The sequence below is a fragment of the Mesoplodon densirostris genome, chromosome 16 (genome assembly GCF_025265405.1).
Source record: "Mesoplodon densirostris isolate mMesDen1 chromosome 16, mMesDen1 primary haplotype, whole genome shotgun sequence".
Taxonomy (NCBI): domain Eukaryota; kingdom Metazoa; phylum Chordata; class Mammalia; order Artiodactyla; family Ziphiidae; genus Mesoplodon; species Mesoplodon densirostris.
The window spans coordinates 41,644,816-41,669,822 of NC_082676.1; the positions used below are offsets into that span (position 1 = coordinate 41,644,816).

The 25,007-nt window shown below is 44.7% G+C and overlaps 1 protein-coding gene across 4 annotated transcripts in view; it reads left to right on the forward strand.

Moving 5' to 3' along the window:
* AUTS2 (activator of transcription and developmental regulator AUTS2) overlaps positions 1–25,007 on the forward strand; it is a 1,143,092-nt gene that overhangs the window by 1,096,712 nt on the left and 21,373 nt on the right. For 2 of the 4 annotated variants that reach the window (XM_060078087.1, XM_060078088.1), the window contains 2 exons: positions 21,558–21,799; positions 23,457–23,501. In XM_060078087.1, coding sequence (XP_059934070.1) covers positions 21,558–21,799; positions 23,457–23,501 — 287 coding nt within the window. Of the gene's footprint in view, positions 1–18,429; positions 18,905–20,204; positions 20,459–21,557; positions 21,800–23,456; positions 23,502–25,007 lie in introns of all 4 variants that reach the window. The other 2 variants (XM_060078085.1, XM_060078086.1) reach the window with 2 other exon arrangements.

A 25,007-nucleotide genomic window follows, 5' to 3' on the forward strand; every position in this document is an offset into this window, starting at 1 on the left:
GCAGAAGATAGAATACCTGCTCACTCTCAAGAAGCTCCTGGTCTTAAAGGCTAACTTATTTTTTACCAGAAGGAATGACAATAAATGTTAAAGAGGCAGACTTGACTCATCCAGCCATTTTCCAGAGTCTCCTCCAGCCAGGAGAGTATTTTATAAGTCTGGTCCCTTGTTACAATTAGCAGGTTTCTCTAAAATTTGCAAGCTAGAGTTTGAATGGCTCTTACTTTTCAGTTAGTGTCTGTTTTAAGAGATAGTTTTTTTTAGGATCGGCAGAGCAAAGACTTGGATTGTGCCCATCCAGTTTTGGGTTTAAAAATAAAATTTCACTTCATATGTACATGTGTGTGATTTGTTGATGGCCTTAATTGAAAATAGACTAATGTGCCAATATAGTCACAGACCCTTGGAACTAGAAGGGTCACCTTCTCTTTGATTCATTTGAGGAAGCCAAGGCTCTGAGAGCTGAAGTGATTTACTCAAAGTCGCTTGGTTAATTAGTGGCAAAGCCAGAACTTGAATCCAGTTAATTTTTGAACTATAGTATATTGCCTCTCAAAATTATGCCGTAAGGGAGATATAAGTTCTGTTCATTTAGGGAGAAATCTACACTGAACTTCCATTATTTCCACTTGTCCATCTATTTATTGAGTTTCACAAATCCAGTTACTATTCATAATAGGCTTCCCATTGTTTTGTTATTGTTCTTTATAAAATCTGATACTACACAAACTCACCAAGGTGCATCTTCTTCAGACTCTGCACTCTGTAATTACATGTCTTTGTTAGGGCAGACAGAAAATTGTGCTTCTTTGTACCTAAAAAAGATTTAGGCATTTGCTGTGAATTGATCTGGGGTTTTGAGGGGGTAAACACCCCCGGTTATGTTTGTGGAATTTGTGGTGCATTCCAGAGGATTAAGATGTCATTGCCTCTAGTCAAGACATGCTTTCTTTTCCAGTTGGTGGGTTTTATTTTGTTCATATCTGTTCCCCTCATCCCAGCCCCCCATCGCTGACCATTTGGAAGATTGTATCTGAAGTACACCTTTGTGCCGGGTCCACAGTTTTAACTGGGGTACTCATGACCCATCGGCTTTGGCTACTTTTACTGGGAGCAATAGTCATTTCTAGTGTTCAGGAATTTGAAGCAAAGGATTCACGTAACACCTCCAAAGATCAGGAAGAGATGGTTAAAAATGTGGGGTGAATGATAATTTCCCCCTCCTCGAGATGAGTATACTTTGAGCCCTTAGTGTTTGCAAAGCATTTTCAAACTGTTCTCACTTTTTAATTATTTTATTTATTTTATTTTATTTTTATTTATTTATTTATTTTTTTTCCTTTTTGCGTTATGTGGGCCTCTCACTGTTGTGGCCTCTCCCGTTGCGGAGCACAGGCTCCGGATGCGCAGGCCCAGCGGCCATGGCTCACGGGCCCAGCCGCTCCGCGGCATATGGGATCCTCCCAGACCGGGGCACGAACCCGTATCCCCTGCATCGGCAGGCGGACTCTCAACCACTGCGCCACCAGGGAGGCCCTATTTATTTTATTTTTTTGCGGTACACGGGCCTCTCACTGTTGTGGCCTCTCCCGTTGCGGAGCACAGGCTCCGGATGCGCAGGCCCAGTGGCCATGGCTCACGGGCCCAGCCGCTCCGCGGCATATGGGATCCTCCCAGACCGGGGCACGAACCCGTATCCCCTGCATCGGCAGGCGGACTCTCAACCACTGCGCCACCAGGGAGGCCCTATTTATTTTATTTTTTTGCGGTACACGGGCCTCTCACTGTTGTGGCCTCTTCCGTTGTGGAGCACAGGTTCCGGATGCGCAGGCTCAGCGGCCATGGCCCACGGGCCTAGCCGCTCCGCAGCATGTGGGATCTTCCTGGACCGGGGCACGAACCCGTGTCCCTTGCATCGGCAGGCGGACTCTCAGCCACTGCGCCACCAGGCAAGCCCCTGTTCTCACTTTTGAAAGGCCCTGGGAGATTTGTTTTTTCCCCTCAGGGGATATTTGAATTCTAGGCCCAATGCTTTTTTCTTTTTTTAAAAAAATTAATTTATTTTATTATTTTATTTTATTTATTGTTTCTGGCTGCGTTGGGTCTTCGTTGCTACGCGTGGGCTTTTCTCTGGTTCCGACGAGTGGGGGCTGCTCTTCATTGCGGTTCGCGGGCTTCTCATTGTGGTGGCTTCTCTTGTTGTGGAGCACGGGCTCTAGGCACGCGGGCTTCAGTAGTTGTGGCTTGCGGGCTCTAGAGTGCAGGCTCACTAGTTGTGGTGCACTGGCTTAGTTGCTCCGCGGCGTGCGGGATCTTCCTGGACCAGGCATTGAACCCGTGTCCCCTGCACTGGCAGGTGGATTCTCAACCACTGCGCCACCAGGGAAGCCCTAGGCCCAGTGCTTTGAAAACACCAAACTCTAACTGGAATCATTTGTCCTAAGTGTGATGGGAGAAAGTAGTTTATTGATCAGAGTAAGTCAGTATCTAAAGAAACATAACCAGTGTCAGTAATTAAAAATAGATCTTCCAGGGGTGAATGACGTGTGGCCATTTGTCTGTGGTGAGGTGGACATGCTTCTCTGTGCAGTGGCCTCTGAAGCCACCGAGGTTACAGGCAAGCATATTCCCGATTTGGGGACATCAGAGTAATACCCACTGTTTTATCTTGCTCTTTCTATGCTGCCTTTAAGGTCAGCACTTCAGAATGGCCTTGAGTTCTGGTTTAGGATTGAAAACCTTCCTTGGCACCTTTAAATTCAGTTAGCCAATATGGCTTCTGTGCACACGGGTAGGTGTAGCAAGCCGACTGTTAAGTCCAATTAGGCTACAAGGTGCATGCCATTGTTGAGACCCACGAGAGGGTGGGACAGTCGATGGGCTGAAAAAGATGACATTGGAAACAGCAACAAGAACTCTAAGCCCCTGTCATTTAGGCTCTGCGGATCTCTTTGTGTCTTTGTTAGTTGAAGTGCGTGCATCCCACGTGGGAATCATCACTTGGCAGTGGTCTGCAGTCCTCAGAGGGCTGCTTTTCCCCTATAGGAAAACCTTTTACCTCTCATGGAGTCAAGATCTCAGATTTAAGCGGTGCTTGTGGTCAGGTGAAGGAGGAGAGTTTATTCCAGAATTCCCTGTCTAATTGTTCTTAGGTGGATACACATATCCTGTCTTACTATCTTTGGATGGTGATCCTCCAACTTCCATTTCAGTGATGCATTTCCAAAGGAAAATTGTGATTTGACTATTAAATTTTCAATTTGTGAATCTTTCTTGCAGCTTTAAAAAAATTAACTCTTTTCCTCAGCTTTACTGGAGAAGTCCCTATTTTGTAAGTCTTTATTTCATGATCTCCCAGTTTGATTTATACTGTGTGTGGGTGTGTTTCCTAGTTGTATTTGGCAATCGTAGAGATTTTTATTGTACCAGGCCAAAACCCGTCTCTCCCCCGTCAACCACGTGTACTTTGGACTCTGTCATTGTTCAGGTACCATTCTTTCTAGCATTCATTGCTCCTTGGTGTTTCATTGCTATGTAATTTTTCTACTAAGTTTTTAGCAGTTTTCTTTGGCTAATCTTAAAAAATTGTTTACTTTGGTTTTTTTCATAATGAATGTATTAAGCTGATTGCACAGTTATTTGACTTTGTGTCACGTTTCTGGATTTAAAGCCAGTATTCTGTTGAAAATTTAAATACTGTAGAAGGTAAAAAGTAAAAATCCTCTGACACTTCCCCATAACTGTCCCCCAGGCTAAAAACTGTTTATATTTTCTTGTTTATTTTTTCAATACACATAAAAGTAGACTTGTACTCATAAAGATTGTAGACTACTTTATACTTACTTTTAAATTTTATTTTATTGACATATAGTTCATTTACAATGTTGTGTTAATTTCTGCTATACAACAAAGTGATTCAGTTCTATGTGTGTGTGTGTGTGTATGTGTATGTATATATATATATATATATATATATATACATACACATACACACATTCTTTTTCATATTCTTTTCCATTATGGTTTGTCACAGGATATTGAATATAGTTCCCTGTGCTCTACAGTAGGACCTTGTCATGTATCCATCCTATATATAATAATATGCATCTGCTAACCCCGAACTCCCCCAATCCCCCGTCCCCCTTGGCAACCACAAGTCTGTTTTCTGTGTCAGTGTGATCTGTAGACTGCTGTAGATCCAGAATGTAGACCATAGGCAAATACCTAAAGAAGCTTTACCTACTTTTGATTATTAATATACATCTCTCTCCTTTAACATTATATGCTTTTAATTGCACTGCTTTTTTGTTATGCAAAAAACTCCAAAACTATTAGAATCTTTTATGATTCAAAATAGAACATTAGTTTTATTATATATCGAAAATACATCCGTAGGCTTCATAATGACTTCCAGTTATGTTGCATTTGTTTGTGTTATATACTATTATTTTATTGCAGTATAATGTACAATTATGGAAATGACTCCGAAGAGACATGATTTTTCTGGCTTATTGTGTAATTGTTTATTGAGTATTTTTCTCATTATAGTGATTTTTTTCCCCTTTTGAATTGCATATATAAAGAAACTTGCTTAAATTTTGTAAATTGATTATTATGTGGCTAAAGAAATCAAATATTTTTCAAGTGCTCACTCTCTGGAAGGAAGGCATTGTGTTTGGGATTGAATAAATGGAAAGATTTTGAGATTCCTCGTCCTCTTCTCAGAAAACTAGTTGTATTAAAATATCATTAACAAAATTTAGCAAATGCCTGGTAAGTCCCACAGTCATTAAACATCTAGAATAGAAGTTCATCAGAGGGCTTGGGTGGTTGCCAGGGGCTGTGGTGACTGCAGAAGGGTTAGCGAGGTTGTGTGACTGCAACAGGACTTCTGCAGGTGGGATTCAGAAACACTGGCGTGTGTGAGAATGGAGAGAGCAGAACACGAAGCTTTTGGATGGTGGGTGGCCAGGAGCAGAGGGAAAGTGCAGCAGGGGCCGTGGTGTGAGGGGTGGGAGTCTATTCTAGGTAAGATGAGAAGCCACTGGAGAGTTTATTTTTTAATTGAAGGATAGTTGATCTATAAGGTATTAATTTCTGCTGTACAGCAAAGCCATTCAGTTACACATATATATACATTTTTTATATTCTTTTCCATTATGATTTATCATAGGATATTGAATATATCAATAGTTCCCTGTGCTATACAGTAGGACCTTGTTGTTTTATATACAGAATGGTCTGTATATAAAAGCTTCCATCTGCTACCCCCAACCTCCCACTCCATCCCTCCCCCACCCCCTCCCCCTTCTTCTCTATGTCCGTGAGTCTGTTTCTGTTTCGTAGATAGGTTCATTTGTGTCATATTTTAAATTCCACATAGAAGTGATATCATATGGTATTTGTCTTTCTCTGTCTGACTTATTTCACTTACTATGATAATCTCTACTTGCATTCATGTTGCTGCAAATGGCATTATTTCATCGTTTTTTATGGCTGAGTAGTATTCCATTGTATATATGTACCACATCTTCTTTATCCATTCATCTGTCAATGGACATTTAGGTTGTTTCCATGTCTTGGCTATTGTGAATAGTGCTGCTATGGACATAGTGGGGCATGTGTCTTTTTGCATTAGAGTTTTGTCTGGATATATGCCCAGGAGGGGCTAGATCATATGGTAATTCTACTTTCAGTTTTCTGAGGAACCTCCATATTCCATAGTGGCTGCAGACAGTTTTAAACAGGCGATTGACAGCATGATCTGATTTATATTTTAAAAGCTCACTGAGGCCACTGAGGAACAACAGATTCTGTAACCGTTGTTTTCTTTGTGTTAAATGGCGTTATATAAGCAGTATTCACACTAAGCCACTGATTACTGTTAAGGAGGAATAAAAACAGGTTGATCTGTGGTTCTGAGCTTCAGTGATGGGGACGGAGGATCCAGAGTTGGAGTGGGAGGGGATGGGCTTGATTTTAGTCCTGTCGAGCAGGGGATGGGGATGTAGCACAGCCAGGCAGACATGGATGGTCCTCTAGCAGTTGAAGAAGAAACAAACGGATGCCATATTACCTTCTGTTTTGAAAATATCTCTGAACATAAAGTTCAGGTATTTGCGGATGGGTTTAAGTCATTGTGACAGTACGTGTCCCAAGTCTCAACTTGGTTGCCTGAGAGCATCTGGAGGCACTACTGTTCTGATGACTTACTCCAGCTCCATCTCCATCCAAGGTCAGTTATAATTTCCTGCTCTTTATTTCTAGAGGGTGATTTTAAGCATTTCAGATTGGAAAGGTGACTCAAGCAGAAAGGCAGTTTCGGAGCCCAGAGTGCTAACCTTACGCCATGGAACCCAGTGGGGTTCCAGTTTCTAATAGGCTGATGTCATCCCCGTCTTCACGGCTTTCCCAAACCTTATGGACACGTAGCTTCAGATTTTATACTTGACCATATTTCCTTTTTCTGTGCTAAACTGAGGATAGTGAAGTAATGACAAGTGATGAAATAATGGCAAATGAAAATATGGCAAGAGATTTTTTTTTCCTACCAAGTATTTATTACATGGATCGTTTATAGAAAGTCAGTTTAAGGATTGGTTGACTTATCCTTTGAGAAAGATAAAATATTTCAAATATAGGGAACAGCACAACACTCCCCCTCACTCCGTTTTTTAAAATCTCTTTCAACTTCACAAAATCACAGCTGGGAATAAGCAGGTTTACTTCTTTTGTTCCTAAGGAAAGTTATATCTGTAGTCATCTGGGGTAGGGATTCTTAGTTTATAACTCAGATGTGGCATTGATTAAAATTTGTGCAAATCAAGGAGATAGTGTTTATTAATCTACAGGTGAAATGTTTTAGAAGATCGGGTTCTGGGAAGGTCAAGGAAAATAAAGAAATGATGTTCTCCCAAGGAGTGTGCTACCAGTACCTTATTTGGGAGCTCATGGGATCTCAGAAGTCATCTAGTCCAGGCCCTTTCCCATTCCATGACTAACTCCTCAGAACTCTTGTCATGGTCATTCAGTGTCCTCTTGGACACTTCCGTTGAAGAGCAAAATAGAACATTAGCTTGTTTCCCTGTATGGCAGCCCAGGCTGTTTCAGGTTGAAACCTTCTTCTGCAGTTATGTTCATGTCCTTTGGTCCTGCCGTACCATTCACAATAGACCTACTTCCTCTTCTTTGTGACAACCGTCAGGTCCTTCAAGGCAACTCATGGCCGTGCTTTAGGCCAAGACTCTCTAATTCCCTGTTCTACACAGTGAGTGATCCAGGGAACATGCATGGAGCCAGGATGGGAAACATCACCACAAATGAGAGCTCACTGTTGCTGGTCTCCGTGACTATGTTCCATATTGGAGGTGCCTCCTGATTTGGTGGATGATACAGCCACCACCCACCATCCCACCCCTGCAGCAGCTTATGTGCTGGTAGAGAACCCACCCGAGGAAGAATGGAGACAGTTATTTCCAAGCGTGAGTCCTGGGAGATGGAGACACGAAGAATTGGCAGCCTCATGAATGGCACCCCTCAGCTATGGGGCTTTCCGAGGCTCTTTCACACTCCCAGCAGTGCTACAGAGCAGTGCTTTGCAGACTTGAACATACACATGGATGGGGCTGTGAAGTTAACTTCCTAACAAGACCCTATGTGACGCTAGTACTGCTGGTCTGTGGACCACACCTGGAATAGCGAGTTGTGGAACACATCAGAATCATAGCATAAAACGGAGGACAGTTTGGGATCAGAAAGGCCAGAATTTACTTAGAGAAGCTGTCAAAGTCCTCTTTTCTCTGCTCCTCCTCCTTTAACTAAAGAATCAAAGGCTCCATGATATCAGAAAAATCGAAGCCGTCACGGATTCATTGTAGCAGCCTCTGTGGTGCTCACACATAAGCTAGTCAGACAGATTGCAGGCTGCGCAGCACCCAGGCCCCATGGCTCATAGCAGGTTGTTTGAACAGACTTGGAAGGAGTTTTGTGCTCCGTCCTCAGGAGTACAGACAGGCATGTCTGGATGCTGGCAGCGCGTTCATTGCCAAAAGATGCGAGACATTGTCCGAGGCAAAGCCCACTTCTCAAAGGCGACCTTTGAGATCAGGACAAGAGTGGTTCTTGGAGTTTTCCAACCACTCTCTGGGGAAACACTGCTTTTAGGATTTTTGGTGATGCTCTACTAGTCACCAAGTGACAGCTGTGTGAACTGGCAGAAAAATGACTGAGGTCGCTGATGTCCCTCCTGGGTACTAACCCCCCCCCCGCCCCCCGGCAGCCCCCCCGCAGCTCTCTCGGCACAGGGAGAGGCGGGGCCAAGTGGTCCACGTGCTTTGGTGTCTGTGATTCTTTCTTCTTTCTTCCCTTCCCTCCACAACAGAAAGACTGAGTTGCCAATGTGAGAAATGCCAAGTGGTCCACGTGCTTTGGTGTCTGTGATTCTTTCTTCTTTCTTCCCTTCCCTCCACAACAGAAAGACTGAGTTGCCAATGTGAGAAATGACAAAGATTTGCCTCACTCCTTCCTACTAGAGTAACTTGAGACGTTCCTTTTGACGCCCGGACGCTGACAGGAGGGTAACTTTGCGGAAATCCATACAGGGCTGTCGTGTAATGCAGGTGACTCCCTCATTTTAGAGGGATGAAGCTTGCGTGTTCTCGCAGGCTCTGCAGCAGTGTTGACCGAAAACTAGGGCAGCCTTACCTCGGCTGCACACCGCGCACCCCAGCCCTGCATGCAGAGGGTTAGGAAGAAACTTGGGGGTGGGGAGGATTTGTGTAGAGGACCAGGGAGCCAAGGAAAAGCCTGGCATAGACTAGCTGGAAATTCCTACCTGCCAGCATCGCGGACCCCACCCAGCCTCTTCACTAAACGGTCTCAGTGATTGTCTAATCTGTGCCTGACATCAGATGACACACAATCAGAGCATACAAAGCAGGAGGGTAGGGTGACTGATCGTATTTCAGTAGGTCTTTGGTGCTGGCGGCTTTTACCTTTGTCTTTGAGAAAACAATCTCTGATAAAGTACAAAGTGTTGAAAATCGGGTTTAACCCAGAGCCAGTCACTTGCCAACTTTAATGGGTGCACTAAGCTTTCAAAGGGTGAATGTTATTAGCTAGATGCCTCATTCCATAGCCCCCAAGATATCGTAAAAGTATTGATACAACAGACATGCACAGATCCCAGAAAAATTGCTTATTCCGTTAAGAGACAAAATGGCAAGGACACATTACACCAAAGAATTGTTTGCTTCAGAAGGTGACCAAGGGCAGGTGACCCTCACAATTATTGCCCCTTCTGGCTACAGACGTGAAACCCTGAGCTGATGATATTCGAAGTTAGCAGTGGACAGCAGTACAGCAGGAAAGGCGGCAGATCTATAAATAGATCTGTGAGCCTCTATGAGCTTGACAGCTTTTGAGTCCTCATTTGTACTTAGTAAGGAAAATACAGGAAGGAGGGCTGCCTTTAGAAAGATGACATTCTTTTTTTCTCCCCCATATCCTCACTTGATTGTTCTTAATGTGAAAGGCAGGATGATTAGATACTAGGAAGACTTTTTTTTTAACCAAACATCTAAAGGTATAATTCATTGTCAGTGCCTTGATCCCACCTCTTGGAAAATTTCCAGAATAAGCAAAGGGTCTGTCTTCTTGTTGTCTTCGAGTGTAAGGAATGTGTCCTGTGGCTTTTACTGCAGCATCGGCCTCGCTCAGGAGCGAACATGTTTGGTTGAAAATCCTTTTAGAACCTTTCCTTGTTGGGACCCCTGTACTGATGTACAGACACAGAAGCGTCGTGTCAGGTGTTGAGTGCACCTTGGTTTTAAGAGTAATCGTGCTTGGGGTGAGCACACGCAGAGTCCACAGTGTCACGTGGGCACTTGGTCAACAGACGAGGCTGATGAGCACAGGCGGGGAAGCTGAGACCCATGGCAGGGGTTGGGGGCAGAGGCAGAGAGGCGCTGGCGAGGGAAACCAGGCGGGAGGGGATCTTGGCCGGAGAGGCCTGCTGGTGAGCATTGAGGCTGGCAGGAGGACGCAAGCAAAGATAATGGGAGTGTGTCTTTGAGGCCAAAACACGAAAGCCTGGGCTTTCTCCGAAACTGGCGTTTGGAGTTTTTGCAGTGTTCTGGGAAGTGATTGGAGATTTCAGCCTTCATACCTGGTTAGGTCTCTACATAGCCCAGAACACAGTTCACTTGATTTGAGCCTAAGACTGATCCTTGGAGCCAGTGCAGCAGGAAGTGTTACAGATAAAGTGCTTTACCGTGGATAACTCTGAGCTTCTCTGTGAACCTGGCAAATAACAAACACTGAAGTTGAAGGCCACAGGTTTCCAGACTACTGGTTCATGTGTTTTTCCTCTCTGTTCTGCGTCCTCAACCGCCAGCTCCTGGAAGGCAGGGGCTGTGTCTCATTAATGTTTGTATCCTCAGGACCTAGCACAGTGCTGGGCATATGAAGTGATTCGTTTCACCTTGTATGAAATGAAAACATGAGGCGAATTGTGTACGACCTTGACATTCCTGGGTTTTTTAAAGACTTTAATGCCCCCGTCTCCACCCCCAGTAGATCGCAGCCTCTTTCTCTCGTCCTGATTTTGGTCCTTCATCAACACGGTCCTTCATTGCTCTTATGTGCCAGAGGCTACAAAAGAAATAAAATGTTTGCAAGCCCAGGTTGACCTGTAAGGGTGCCTTGTGCTGTAGGCGGAAGCCATTGCTGTGGGCTCTAGTCTGAACAGCCAAGATTGATACTCCCCCGGAAGGCAGAGTCTTCGGTCGTAAAGCATCAGGAACATGGACATCCTCTTCAGGATGGATGCTTGTTGGTGTGAGGGTTACTAGGAATAAACTTGAATCAGATCTAAGTACGCTCAACTGCAGTCTGTTGACTTTTCTTTAACCCCCGTCAGATTAACCCCTGTCCTAGATTAATCTGGTAAACTCAATGCTATCCAAACTAGCCTCTAAGAACAGCAGCCTCTAATCTGTTGGGCTCCACAGAGCTTTCCCCGTGGGCTGCTCGTGTTTTGGCAGATGCAATGGCTATTCTTTCCTATTTAGGATTCTGCTTTTACTAGGAGCCCTGGAGGCCCTCAGAGGTTTGCGATGCAGACTTCAGCCCAGAGCTTAGCCTCCCAGATGGTAATTAATGTTTACACAAAATGACAAGCCCAAAATGGAATCTCTTTGAGCCCTGCCAAGCACCCATCATTCCCCTGATTGCCCACTCTTGCAGTGTTTGAAAATTAATTTGCCTTGAACAAACAGTGGGCTTTCCTCAATTTATTTGTACAGTTTCAGTGACCGCGAAGGAAGAGCTGCAAGACTGAATGTCATCCCTCCATTCGTTCACGTAATTGAATCTGCTGATGGAACAAACTGGTCTCTGTTTAATGATTTGAAGAAAAGAGGGAGAAGAGAAAAATAAAGAGAAGTGTAGGCTAGAGAAGGTAGATTGTTTTCGGTCAAACACCATTGGCGTGTAGAGTTTTAGAGATGGCACCTAAAACACAGGGAGAGTTCAGAGTATTGGTAAATGAATTCAACAGTGTGGTTTTCATTTTAGTAAGTATATACAAAACATGCAGCCTTTGCTAAAAAGGAGATTTTGTCTGAGGTCACAGAATAGACAACAGAAAGTGTGTGGAATGGATATTGCTGGTAGCTTGAAATAATTGCATGTAGATTCATAGAAATCTGATGCTTCCCTATATTTCTGGGCTGTTTGGTGCTGAACATTTCAAGATTTATTAATGTTCCCACTTTTCGATTTAAAATTTGGGTTCTTTTTCTTATTTTGCTACAATCTTCATTCTTTCTATGTGGTGAGATTTCTGTGGCTCTTCCATGGGGACAAATAAGTAGAAAAGCTAGCTAGAAGATAGAATAATGTAAAAATAGGGCCTGTCCAAACATTCAGATACAGATGGATGGATGGATGGATGGGTAGATACATTGCCTAATGGCCAGTGCCCCACAAGGTTTTCGTGATGCCTTTCAGGCTCGTTCATATTTTCTACAGTAATGACCTTATAGTGGGTAAACCCTCTTAGGGCTTTCTAATCGAGTGTAAAGACCAGAAGCACCGAAACGTGCCTTAGGAGAGTTTGTCTCCTCCCCCCCCCCACCCCCCCCCCCCCCCGTTCCTTCTCTGTCATCAACTGTTCACCATTTCCTTTCTGTTCAAGTACACCAGTTAGAACCAGTTAGAAACATTGAGGAGTTGATGGAAGGCTAATGCATACCATATCCTCTCCTCATTTCTGAGAGAAAAATACTTATCTGTCCTCTGGGTGAAGAGCTTTTCTAAAAACTCCATCCAGTAGGTAAGGCAGTTTCAAGAGACTTGAACAGTCACTTCCCTGGTTGACTTCCTTAGATGGTGGAGATGTATTTTCCACGAAGGAACTCTTTAAAAATATAATCCCTTTCTTTTCTTTTATAATAATAATACATATTCACTATAGAAAATCTGGAAAGTTTAAAAAAGCACAAATTAAAAAATTTGAATCAATGTTTGTTTCTGGCTGATGGGATTGCAGTTAACATTTTTTTCCCCTTGATATGAGTTTATTTTTCTTGTTTCTTCAAGGTAACAGTTAACATTTTGATGCATATCTTTCTAATCTCTTTTTTTGTACATATATGTATGCATTTATAGAGATAATTTTAAGTATTGAAACCATATTGATAATAGTGCACTTTATTTTACTTAATAGTAATTTTGTCATGAAATATTTTCCATGAAATTAAATCTTTCTACAGTAGTTTTGGGAACACGGATCACTTACTTATTTTGCGCTATACATTGTAGAAAGCACTTAACATGACTTTTTAGTTTCCACAACAACCCTTTCAGATAGTTATTGCATTTTTGCAGTAAGTTATTGGACTTCTAGAAACAGAGCAGTCCATCACAGGGACATAATGCATCAAATCTCAATCCCACCACACCCAGCGCCCTCTTTGTGTAATGTAAGAACTATTTTATAGCACGCTTTTTTTTTTTTTCCTTTGGCTGCATTGGGTCTTCGTTGCTGCACGCATCCTTCTCTAGCTGTGATGAGTGGGGGCTACTCTTCGTTGGGGTGCACAGGCTTCTCATTGCAGTGGCTTCTCTTGTTGCGGAGCACGGGCTCCAGTAGTTGTGGCCCACAGGCTCTAGAGCACAGGCTCAATAGTTGTGGCACACGGGTTTAGTTGCTCTGCAGCATGTGGGATCTTCCCAGACCAGGGACTGAACCCGTGTCCCCTGCATTGGCAGGCGGATTCCCAACCACTGCACCACCAGGGAAGTACCTATAGCACACTCTTATTTTTTAATTTCTGGAGTGAAATGTATGGTTGATATGCTTATCTGCACACATAATTTTTAAGTATACGAAGCCGTTAATGAAACGTAAAGGAAAAACAAATAGAAGGTAGTTTATAATAACATAATATGTTTTAAGTACATAGATGCCTGTTTGCATTAGAAGACAACGAAAGGTCAGATGCTTGAATCTGTACATAGAAGCATGGCTGTCGTGGTAATTCACATACCAGGATCAGCCTTATTACCATTGATGTCATGATTTTCCCAAGTGATGAACAACTCAACAACAAGACATAACACAGCAGATGCGACAACATACAATAGTTGCATTCTTAGAAAACCCAGTGTGTATTAAAGCCATGTGGAAAATTATTTTGTCTTTTCTTTGCAAAAACAGGTTCTAGGTTTTTCAGCTGCACAAATGTTCAGTGGGACTTTAGAACGTGAAGAACCAAGATACTGTGTGTGGTTTACCTTCATATCATGGTACATCTAATCTCCCTGAGAGCCACTAAATACCCTCCAGTCATTGTGACAGCCAGACATACTCCAACAAACTTTGAAAACTCCCCCAAGGGGTGGTCTTCTTTAAGAGCTACCTCTTCCATAGCTTAACCTTTAACTTATCTCTCTTTCTCTCCCCACCCCGCCCCATTTATTTATTTACTTCTTTATATTTATTTTTTGAATCATAAAACACCCTAGAACATAGATTCTCAAAGCATTTGGGGGGGGTATGTTTCTGAAAGTTTATAGGCCCTATAATTTTCTTGTTAGGTTCGTTCCCAAGTGTTACATGATTTTGGTTATTGTAAAGGGTATTCTTTTTTTATTTTCTCTTCACTATTGCTGGTGTGTAGGAAAGCGACTGATGTTTGTGGCTTTTCTTTATTTGGATACCTTACTGAGCTCTCTTATTAGTTCTCATATTTTTTCAGCTGGTTTTTTCAGCTATCTTTTCCAGAGAGATAATTATATTTTTTGTAAACAATAGTTTTGCCTCTTCCTTTGGTTGTAGGTTTGCTGTTGGTCTTCAATTTAAATGACAGGAATCGTTTGCTTCCTATAGGTTTAGTCCACATTGTCTATAACACGAAATGCACCTGGTACCTTTTTTTGGTTGAGGGGGTGTTGATATGGAGTCATTTTTCAGTTTACTTTTATGATTGGGTTTGTTTGTTTCTTTAAGTCAGTTTTAGTAATTTATATTTTTCATAAAATCCATTTTATTTTAAAAGTTATTAGTATAAACGTGTGCATTCTATTTTCTTATTTCATATAAAATACACTCTCCGTGCCTGTTAGTCATACCACTATTCAAATTCCCAGTTTTGTTTGCTTTGCTTTTTTCCCCCCTTGTTCAGACTGTTTTTAAATATAAGACCAGTTTTAAAATTTTTAATAGGTAACATGATCACAGGATTCAAAAATTTAAATATGCATGTATGTAGACAGTAAAATATCTCCCCCTCCCCCAGTTCTCTGTCTCTCCAGTTCTCACTCCTCCTCAAGCCCCCAAACAGGTAACTCACTGCTATTGGTTTCTTGGGTATTCTTCCAGAGCTGCTTTATATATAAAGTAAAAATTAATAAATTTTCTTCCATTTTTTATAAAAGCTAGCGTATGCTCTACATTGTACATATAGAGCTCCTCATCCACTGGTACAGCTGCAGTCTTTTCCACTGCATGGATGTACCAAATACATTTGTAACCAGAACCCTAATGATTACATTTGAGTTGTTTCCAAACGGGCGATTCAAATCATGATGTTGTTCCACTGTGTTTATAGACCAAATTCTTACTCATCAGGTCAAGGGAACTCCATTAGTTTTTTGGCTAAATGTTGCCACATTGCCCTCCACAGAGGTTATAGGGTTTATATTCAGCTAGTAAAGTAAAAGAGAGTCCATTTTCCCCAGGGAACTTGTATCCAATTTGAAGTAAAATCAAGCACATTTTTCCTAATCTACCCTTACGATTTTTTTTTTTAAGTATTGTGTTTGAGTCAAGTTTCTTGAGATATAATTTACATGCAGTACATTCAGCCTTTTTACTGTATAGTGTAATTCAGATTTGCATATCTTTTATTTATAAGCATGATGTTATTTTTATAAACACAAAAGAGAAATTTTAAAACCCCAAAATGTAATGAAAAAAGCTTCTAAATAAAAGACTAGTCAATTTGCACGTTCTTATTTCTTTCGCCTCAGCACATTTCATCTTTTGGCAAATTCAGAGCACACTGAGCAATACAAAAAAAATTTTTTTTTTAATGTGTTCTTGCCAATTTTGGAGAAGCTCAGTAAGACAAGTGGACTGTCAGGACGGAGGAGCTTAACTGGGAAGACGCATTTATTGAATAATTGAACAGGAAATGCATTGCCGATTAGCCACAAAAATGCATGATGCCTAGCCTGTGCCTCACGAGACCCGTGCAAATGGGGGGTCGTAAAACTGTTTCAGCCCCAAAGTTCTTACCAGCCTTCCAACCTGTCGGTCAATAGGTTGGGGCACCAGTGTTGATGGATTGACAATAGCTTTCAGATTGAGCTGAAAGGCCGTGTTTCAGCGACAGTTTGTTGCTTTCCTAACCCTTTGCACTGATTGTACTTAAATATTTTAACTGAATCCTGGATTTATCATTATCTGTTTTGTGTTGGGGGCAGCATTGTGTAAACCATAGAAAAGTCACTTAGTGGTGGCAGAGTTAGCACTAGAACTCTGCTGTCTGGTTTATTCAACAGCAAGCAAGTTCCTTAACTTCTCTGGGCTTATTCCGCATCTAGTCAAAGAGGTTTGGATAACATGCTTGCTTGCTACTCACAGAACGGTCTAAGCATCAGCATCACCTGGGAAATTCTCAGAATGGTAGACTCTGGAGCCCCGCTCACCCCCAAAGCTGCTGAATCCAAATCTGCATTTGAATCTGATCTTCGGGGCTTTCATATGCACCACGTTAAAGTTTGAGAAGTGCTGGGATGGTCTCCCAGATTCTGGTCTTCCTCCAAAATCCTGTGATTCTCGGTTTCCCAAGCCAATGGTTCCCTACAAATTTGTAGGGTTCGCTAGAGAGGTTTGGGTCTTGCCGGTGTACCTTGTTGGTCGTCAGGGATGGCAACACCACCACAGTCTCAGCACCACTCCTCTGACTCTGGCTGGGTTTGGGTTGGTCCTGAGACGGTGGGACAGCAGAGGAAACATGAGCGCCAACTCTGCCTTTACGGAGCCTTGGGAAGCGAGCCCAAGCCTGTACTGTGCCTTCTTTTTTTGTGCTGTTAGGATTTCCGGGGTGTTAGTGCTTTCTGCCCCAGACCTAACCAACCAGCCTGCATTGTGTGAAGCCTGTGGTTTTCAGAGCTCATAGAATTGCTTGCTATGGAAAATCTTGTGAAAATGATAGAAAAAAATGAAAAAGGAGCACAGCCAGGATCCCTCGAGCTGGGTGTCTGCAGATAAAGGGTCTTCCTTTGTGTTGTAGGAGTTCTTCTTGTGGCTGAAGGGGGTCTGGGTCCGCATCAGGAATCTTGTTGTTCTCTCAGCCCTCAGGTTTTGGAAATTCATAAAATGTCAGCTTACCATAGCAAAGATCTTCCGCAAGGTCCTGAAGACAGCAGTGGAGAGAAATGTGTGTGAGTAGGATGTCAGAAGTCTAGAGTTGCTTTTCACCAGATGCATCGGATGCTTTATCCTTTCATACCTGAGCCATGTGAAGAGGGGGCTTTCTTGGCATCCTGTTTGTGTAATTGTTCCACACTGTCTGTGAGACTTGAGGACAGCCGAGTTCATATTAACTAAAAACGTGGTTTGCTTATAAACCCACCATTTGTTTCTGCTTTTGTGCATATTACAGATTTGATCTGTTTTACCAAAAGAACACGAAAATAATGGGTTGCTTTGATGCAAATTCCAGGGAAGAAAAAATGACGTGTGTACACGCAAGAGGACATCAACAGAAATTAATAGGACCAGTGAGAATACCATGTATTTTTCATACTTGGTAACAGTGAGATTAGAAGAGAAAGTTCATGCCCAAAGTAGTTCATTTAGGAATACCCTGAAACACCACCCTCATTTCAGAGAATATTGTGATCTATTCTCTTCCAGTTTCTAAGCTGTGTAATAATAAAAGGATGGATTTTTTTTTCAGCGCAAAAATGCAGGAAAGGTAATTTTTTCCCTGCGATGTATACAAAAGTACTTACTCATAAATCGGTCCACCTCTTTGTATTTAATGCCATATTTGTCTTTCATTATTCTGTTAGAGGATTGTATGGAGTTTGACTTACGGGGTAATCAGGTAACCCCTATACTAGATGTGGCATGGATCTTTTGACCTTTGGAGGGAAGCATATCTTTTAAATTCATATAGGAGCATCTGTTGTCTACATTTCATTAGTGACTGTAGAATTTGACTTACATTTCACATCTAGGCTTGGTCTCAAGTCCAGCATCACACCCCTTGTCCTCACTTGGCTAAGGACTCCTCCAGTGGTCCAGAGGGAATCCTTTAAGAACTCAAGCATGTGTAGTTGACAGTAAATTGGTCTAAATTCATGTTTGCACCTTCGATCTCAAACCCTGGGATCATCGGTAGGAGGAGAAGGCCTCAGCAGTAGGGGGCCTGACGTGTGACCGGAAGTTTCGCGCTTGCTAAACAGAAAATTATTTCTCCAGATGTCAGGCGGGTTCCATCAGTCCGAATGGAAAGGGGGAAGGAGGCCAGGCCGATAAGAGACATCTGTGGGGCTAAATAACTTCTGCTTCGTGTGCTACTGCAAACACTTCTCCTCTGTGTTGTAGTCAAGAAGTATATTTGTTTTAAAAGGAGAATCAACTTGTTGGCGCTTGTTTCTGAATTTTGCCGCACAAAAGGCTTTGTCAAGGTTAAGGAAAACATTCGTTTGCAGAGTCTGGTGGCTTCAGCCGCTTCCTGGAAGGCAGCCTTCTCTGGCTGGTGGGCCTTTCTCCCCCAGGGACACGGCTGCTCCCAGCGGTAAAGACAGGATAGCACCGGGGACGGCCCAGTGGGCACAGATGACCCGGGCCCGGCGTTGGCTTCCACTCACGCACCTGCCTGTGCTTTTCTCTCTGCTCGCCCCGCACAGATCCGGAGCTCGGTGTCGGCGCGCTACCCCAACACGACGGCCGCGATGCGGGGCCCATTGTCCCCAAGATTTCGGGTCTAGAGAGGAGCCAGGAGAAGAGCCAGGACTGCGGCAAAGAGCCCATCTTTGAGCCCGTGGTGCTGAAGGACCCCCGCCCTCAGGTCCCGCCGCCCCAGCCCCAGGCGGAGCCCCCGCCCCGAGCGCCTTCTCCGGACCCCGCCTCGGGGCCGCGCGCCGAGCCCCCGCCGCCGCCCCCCCCGCGCCCCGGCGCCCAGCCTCCGCCCGCGCCCCCGGAGGCCCCGCTGCAGCCCGCGCCGCCGCCACCACCGCCGGCGCCCCGGCCGCCCCGGCCGCAGTCCCCGGGGCCGCTGCCGCCCCAGGCCCTCCCGCCCGCGCCGGCCCACCCCTCCGCCCAGAGCCTCCCCCAGCCGCTGTCCGCCTACAACAGCAGCAGCCTGAGCCTCAACAGCCTCAGGTGAGCCGCCTGCCCGGCTTTGGTCATCTTCTGTGGGACGGGCAGCTGGCGGTGGGAGCGGGGCCCGCGGGGACTGCGGTTTCCTGTTGGAAGCTTGATCGCAGTGTTCTCAGCGAGGCGGGGACGCAAGACAGGGACGGGGCCTGAGAGGCCGGTGGGACAGGGTCTCTTGGGAGCAGGACGGGATGCTTTGGATGGAGTATGGGTGGTGAGGACGTTGTCAAGAGCTAAATATCTACGGAGGCTCCTGAGAGAGTGGAGGCAGGAAGGAGAAGAAGGTTCAAGGAAGGGAGAGTTGAGTTGAGGGCTCTGTGCCCGGGAGCCCCGCCAGTTCCCCGGTCAGAGGCAGGGAACGGAAAGCCAGTGAGATGGTGGAATGTTGAGAGTCTTAGAAGGAAAGCTCTTTGCCACCCCCACCCCCCCATCACATCTCCCTGCAACTCCACGGGTGGGAAGATGGGGACCAAGGCGTAATCTGGTTTGAGGAATTTCCACTGTGATTTCCTTCCTCCGGGTGGGTCACAGAGGTAGAGAAGAAACACGCCAGGTTTAGGGAGAGAGAGGTGTTCCTCCCTGGAGATCCAGGCACTCTTCCGTCTTGTCTTTGCCGGAGTACAAAGGAAAGTTGACAAAGCAGCATAAGGAAACCTGCAAAGAAAAGGGGAAGAGGGACCCCAGGGTGCAGGGCCCAGTGTTGCCCACCCCGGCTGGTCCCGGGGGTTGTCATTCTAAGCCCCCGCGCTTGGTGGCTTTGATAGTGTTTTCCTTGTGACTGTGACGGGTGACCGTGGCGGTCAAGAGCCTTGCTCTCTCCTGTCTGCAACAGGGGAAGGAAGCCGCCTTGGCAGGGGCCAGGCCCATCTTCTACCCCTGAGGCCATGTCTGTGGCCTCCAGACCATAGGGGTGACGGGGCACCTGACCCCCTGGCTCCCCCTTCCCTGTGCTTCTTCACAGAAGAGGGAGCAGCTCACCGCGCTTATTCCTTTCCACTGACGTTGCCCTATCGCAGGTGTGGCTGGTGCAGGATGGGAGGGGGCAGCTGTCTGGACATGGCGGCGGCTTGGGGCAGCAGCTCCTATTCTGCTGTGTCCGCAGTCGTGGGGGCAGTTTAGAAGAGCTGCGATTTCAGCAGAGGCTCTGTGCGCACAGGGGAGGGTCTGGGAAGAGGAAGGAGCAAGAGAAAAGGTGTTGAATGGCTTTGGGCAGGGACATAGGGGTTTTTTTTTTAAGAAAATAAATGGCTTACCTCTTTTGTTTTTCATTTCTTTCCTTTTTTTTTTTTTTTTGGTATTCCAACAGCAGTAGCAGGAGCAGCACTCCAGCGAAGACTCAGCCCGCCCCCCCTCACGTCTCCCACCACCCCTCAGCCTCCCCGTTCCCCCTGTCACTGCCCAACCACAGCCCCCTGCACAGCTTCACGCCCACCCTCCAGCCCCCCGCACACTCACATCACCCCAATATGTTTGCCCCTCCCACTGCCTTGCCTCCTCCACCACCTCTGACATCAGGGAGTCTGCAGGTGCCCGGACATCCGGCCGGGAGCACTTACTCAGGTAGGACGGACGAGCTGGCCTGGCTTCTTTGTGCTCCCACTCTCCTCTCCAGAGGGCCTCGCCTGCCGTCTGTGTTGTCCCTGATGGCTAGGTGTTATCCACTCACGATTTTCTGCTTTATTGTATGTCTTCTTGTAATCTTCCTCCAGTCCTCTGTAGGCTGAGATTCAGCAAAAATATGTACCAACACCCATCCCAACCTGGCATGACAGTGTCCTGGAATCGGACACTGCCAGATGGACTTTTCTGACCAGGGTCATCCTCTGAGCAGTAAAGCACAGATTGTCTGGGCCCTGTCACCTGGGCTCCCATTAGCTTGACAGAAAAGCTGTACACATCCCATGTCTGTTTCAGGCCAGGATCTTGTCACATCCTTGTTAGCTGACTAAGGCCTTCTACCGTGGGTGGGAAAGAAGATGTACTTTTTGTGAGCATATGTCCCAGCTTTTTAAGGACACACCTAGTGTTGGATATTGGGTCCTTTTCTCCTCACCTGTATTAATCAGGCCAAGTGGCACAACTTTGGGTTCGTCGTGGCCGTGTTTTACCACTGATACAGAGAGCCGTAAAGCAGAGGTTTATGTTGGAAGAGGGCATGAGGGCTCTGTCATGGCATGTTGCTGTGTCGACAGCTCACTTTTATTAGTCAGCCAGTCACTGCTCTTAAGCACTTGAATAGGTTCATTTCTTTAACCCTTGAAACAAATCCATAGCACAGGCAATGTTATTGTTCCCGTATGATAGATGAGGAAACTGAGACACAGATGGGTGATTTCCCACACCCAGGGTCACTCAGCTGGCAGTAAAACAGCTGAAACTTGACCTCTGGCCGTTCGGCCTGGACTCTGTCCGTGCACCCCACTGATGGACCGCCTGTCCCTGAAAGCTGAGACAGAGAACAGAGTGTGTGACTGGGCCTTACCATCGACCGCCTGGTCGGCTATCCCTTTCCACTAAGGGCCCAGCCGCATCCCTGAGAGCCCCAGCGCCCGTGCCCTGGGCCCGTAGCCCTCCGTAGTGAGCTACTTGGATGTCCTGTTCTGAAAGAAATTACCGTCCCAAGAAAAGGTGTTACCCTGTCCCTGTTCTTCTCTTCCAGAGCAAGACATCTTGCGACAGGAACTGAACACACGTTTTTTGGCCTCCCAGAGCGCTGACCGCGGGGCCTCTCTGGGCCCCCCACCCTACCTGCGGACCGAGTTCCACCAGCACCAGCACCAGCACCAGCACACGCACCAGCACACGCACCAGCACACGTTCACGCCCTTCCCCCACGCCCTGCCGCCCACCGCCATCATGCCAACGCCAGCACCGCCCATGGTGCGTACCCCAGGCAGAAATGTGAGGATAAGTAGAGCGCGACTCTCTTTTTATGCAGCACGGTGGGGTTGGACCAGGCCGTCTGGGCACAGGAGATTGGCTGGGGAGCAACAGCTGTTGGGGACTCCCTTGACCTTGCTCCACTCTGCTGGAGAGAAGGGGATGTGCCCTGCTCCAGGCAGCACTGACCCAGGGCCTAAAGTAGCAACCGTCTTTTCTAGACAGTTATTTCTAGCACTGTGGGTGGAATTTATTCTAGATGCCCTCAAAACAGTCACATCCAGTGTCGGTAGTTAACTTCTTAAGGGTGATTTTGTTTTCTTGAGCATCTTGGGGAGTTGCCACCAGCTATAAAAATGTATCTGTCAGTGTTCGGCGCTAGCAAATAAATGCTCACAGAATCCCGGGAAGTCCGGAAGGGCCGATGGGGAGAGAGCCATCAGGAGACTTGGATGGCCCTGGGTACCCCTCCCCCAGTACCCGCTCTTACGGAAGGTTTCCTAAACCGGCTTTGACGGAGGTTTTGTATTTCCCGTGTTTCATAAGACAGTGCCCCCAGTCTACTGTTGTGCTCTGCCAGCAAGTGGTCAGGGAATGATGAGCCCTGCAGGGTCCGAACTCAGCCTTGTGGTAAGAGGGACCACTGGCAGTGACGCGATCTTGGCCTTGCCTGGGGACTAGCGCATGCCGGGAGGACCAGTTAGGGTTGTTTTTTAACCTAGGAGCTGTAAGGAATAGTAGGATACTAACTATTCTGAGATAGATGCCTGTCCATAACAGTGACTATTAGAGTGTTTTACTTATTTAATTTTTAATATTTCAGGAAATACTTGATCTTAAGGCAATTAATATAGGCATTGTGAGGATAGATTTGAATTCCGTGATTCACCAAACTTTGCATCCTCTCCTCCCTCCCTCTCCCCCATTTTGTTCAACTTAATTTTTTTAAATATATATTTCAAAGTTTATTTTATAAATTTTATTTAGGAGAATATTAGAGGTAAGGCCTTGGGACCAAAAATTTTTTCCTATGATAAATCCTGTATCTATTTTCTGGATGAACCGTACTTCTCAACAGTTATTTAGAGAAGGAGCTTATACCAGTCTGAGTGAGCTGTTTCACAAAATAAGTTAAATCTAACTGAGGGGAGTTACAGCCCAGAATGATGACATTACTTAGAAGAAATAATGGTATTTTCTCTTTTCTGCTCAAAAGAAAGGTTCTAAGACCTAGCCCAAATTGCCTTGTATTTGGGGGTAATACATTTCAGAAAACAGCTGAATGTACAGTTCTGCCAAAGTGAAGATGAAAACGGAGGGAATTCTCTGGATAAATCAGATCCAGCACTCACTTCTCTCTGATTTATCTGAACAATTGCCTCTTCTCTCCAGTTCAGATGTTTGGTGCGCGCCAATCTCTAAATATAGCCTAGAAAGAAAGCTGCTCTTGTGTGGCCACAACCTAAATGCACTGAATGGGTTTTCACTTTGATTTTGCATTCCTGTTGATTTCTTGTCAGAGTGACTCGAGCTCAGAATGTTTTCATATACAGTGAGGTTACAGAGGCTGATGACAGCCCTAACGGCAGAGAAGCTTGCTTCGGGCTACCTCCACTGAAGCAGTGAACAGAAATGTAGATTCTTTAAGTAACTAGCTTTTGCTTTGATCCCTTTACAGTTTGACAAATACCCAACAAAAGTTGACCCATTCTACCGGCACAGTGTGAGTCTTGTTACCATGCTACCCATTTAATGTAACTGCTTTTCCATTTTTGTGCTCTCACCACAGATCAGTAAATGACTAGCAGCCTTCCTTAATCATCTTTGCAAGAATTCCCATTGCTCCTCGTCACTTTGGATGCTTGCTTTTTGTGACGTTTGCTTTTGGTAAAGATGCAGTATCATCTTCTGAATCAAAAAGTCATAAGCACTCCTAACACTTTAAAGCGAAGGTGGACTTCACTGGCAGCCAGGCCTCTGTCCTGCAAAGTGGGGCGCCTGCAGTTAAACCCTTAAGAGTTTCAGGAGAGTCTGAAATCACAGATTTCAGTCTTCGGTCGAAATGTCCTTAACACAGAATTACTGGAATTCATCTTCAATTATTTCCTCCAAGGAAAGTACCTTATCTTTATGACTCATGACTTCAAACAGCAAATTTTCATTTCTTCTAGACCGACTGTTGATCCCTCTTACACACAGCTGGTATTGTTCTCCTGAGCTCGTTACAACTGCGACTAAAAATATTATTTAAATAAAAGAAGATCTTAAAATTGAAATGCATTATTTTTTTTCTCTTTAAACTGACTCTTCTTTACTTAAAAAAAAACTTTTTTAAAAAAATTATTTCATGCAATTTTAAGAGTATGTTCTGGAACTTCAATTGGCAACAACCTAAGTTATATGTTCAGTTAATTACAAGACGTGGGCTTCTTTTATAACAAAAACCTTGAATATCTTACCATGATATTTTGATTATGGAGTGTATACTGCATCATTTTTACCTGAAATTTTGCAAGTTTTCTGTGCTCAATGGTTTATTTATATTTTTTAAATGAAACCAGAAAGAAGGAAGTTTAATAACTGCTTGTAGCCATGTTGATTCACCGTATTAAACTACTCTTGCTTTGATTTTTGGATAGTATTACCTTACTGTTCAAATAGAAATGCTACTTAATAGATCAGCCAAGCCTGTGAATTCATTCATGCTTTGAACTAGATAGTTAGACACTGTGTTAGTCCTAAGCTGAGAAGTTAGCTGAGAAGTCAGGACTAGACAATATTAGAAATCAATTAAGAATTACTTACGGAGAGACATTCAGAAATGGCCTGAGGAGAGCCTCTTCAGAAAGGGATGAGGAAGGTGTATCTGAGCACCTGGGCCCCCAAGTTCTTCAGCACTGTTCTGCTCAGAACTGTGACACAAAAGCATTTTTCAAATGGACATGCAAAATACAGTAGAGCTGTGGGTTTTCTCTTTGCATGGGTTTCATGAATGGTACCACCCTTAATAATCACCGGATTTCTGCCCTTTGTCTATACTTGCTAAGTTAAATTAAGGACCAGCTAACAAAATCATTCTCAGAGAAAGTTTAGCTTCTCTACTGGCAGTTCAGTTTACTTCCTAGGGACCTCATGCAGTGTCTTTTCATATACATGTTCCACAGAGAATCCTAGATTTAAGATGAAGAATAAGTCTGCAAGCCTGAATTTTTGGAAGGTTCATGTTTTA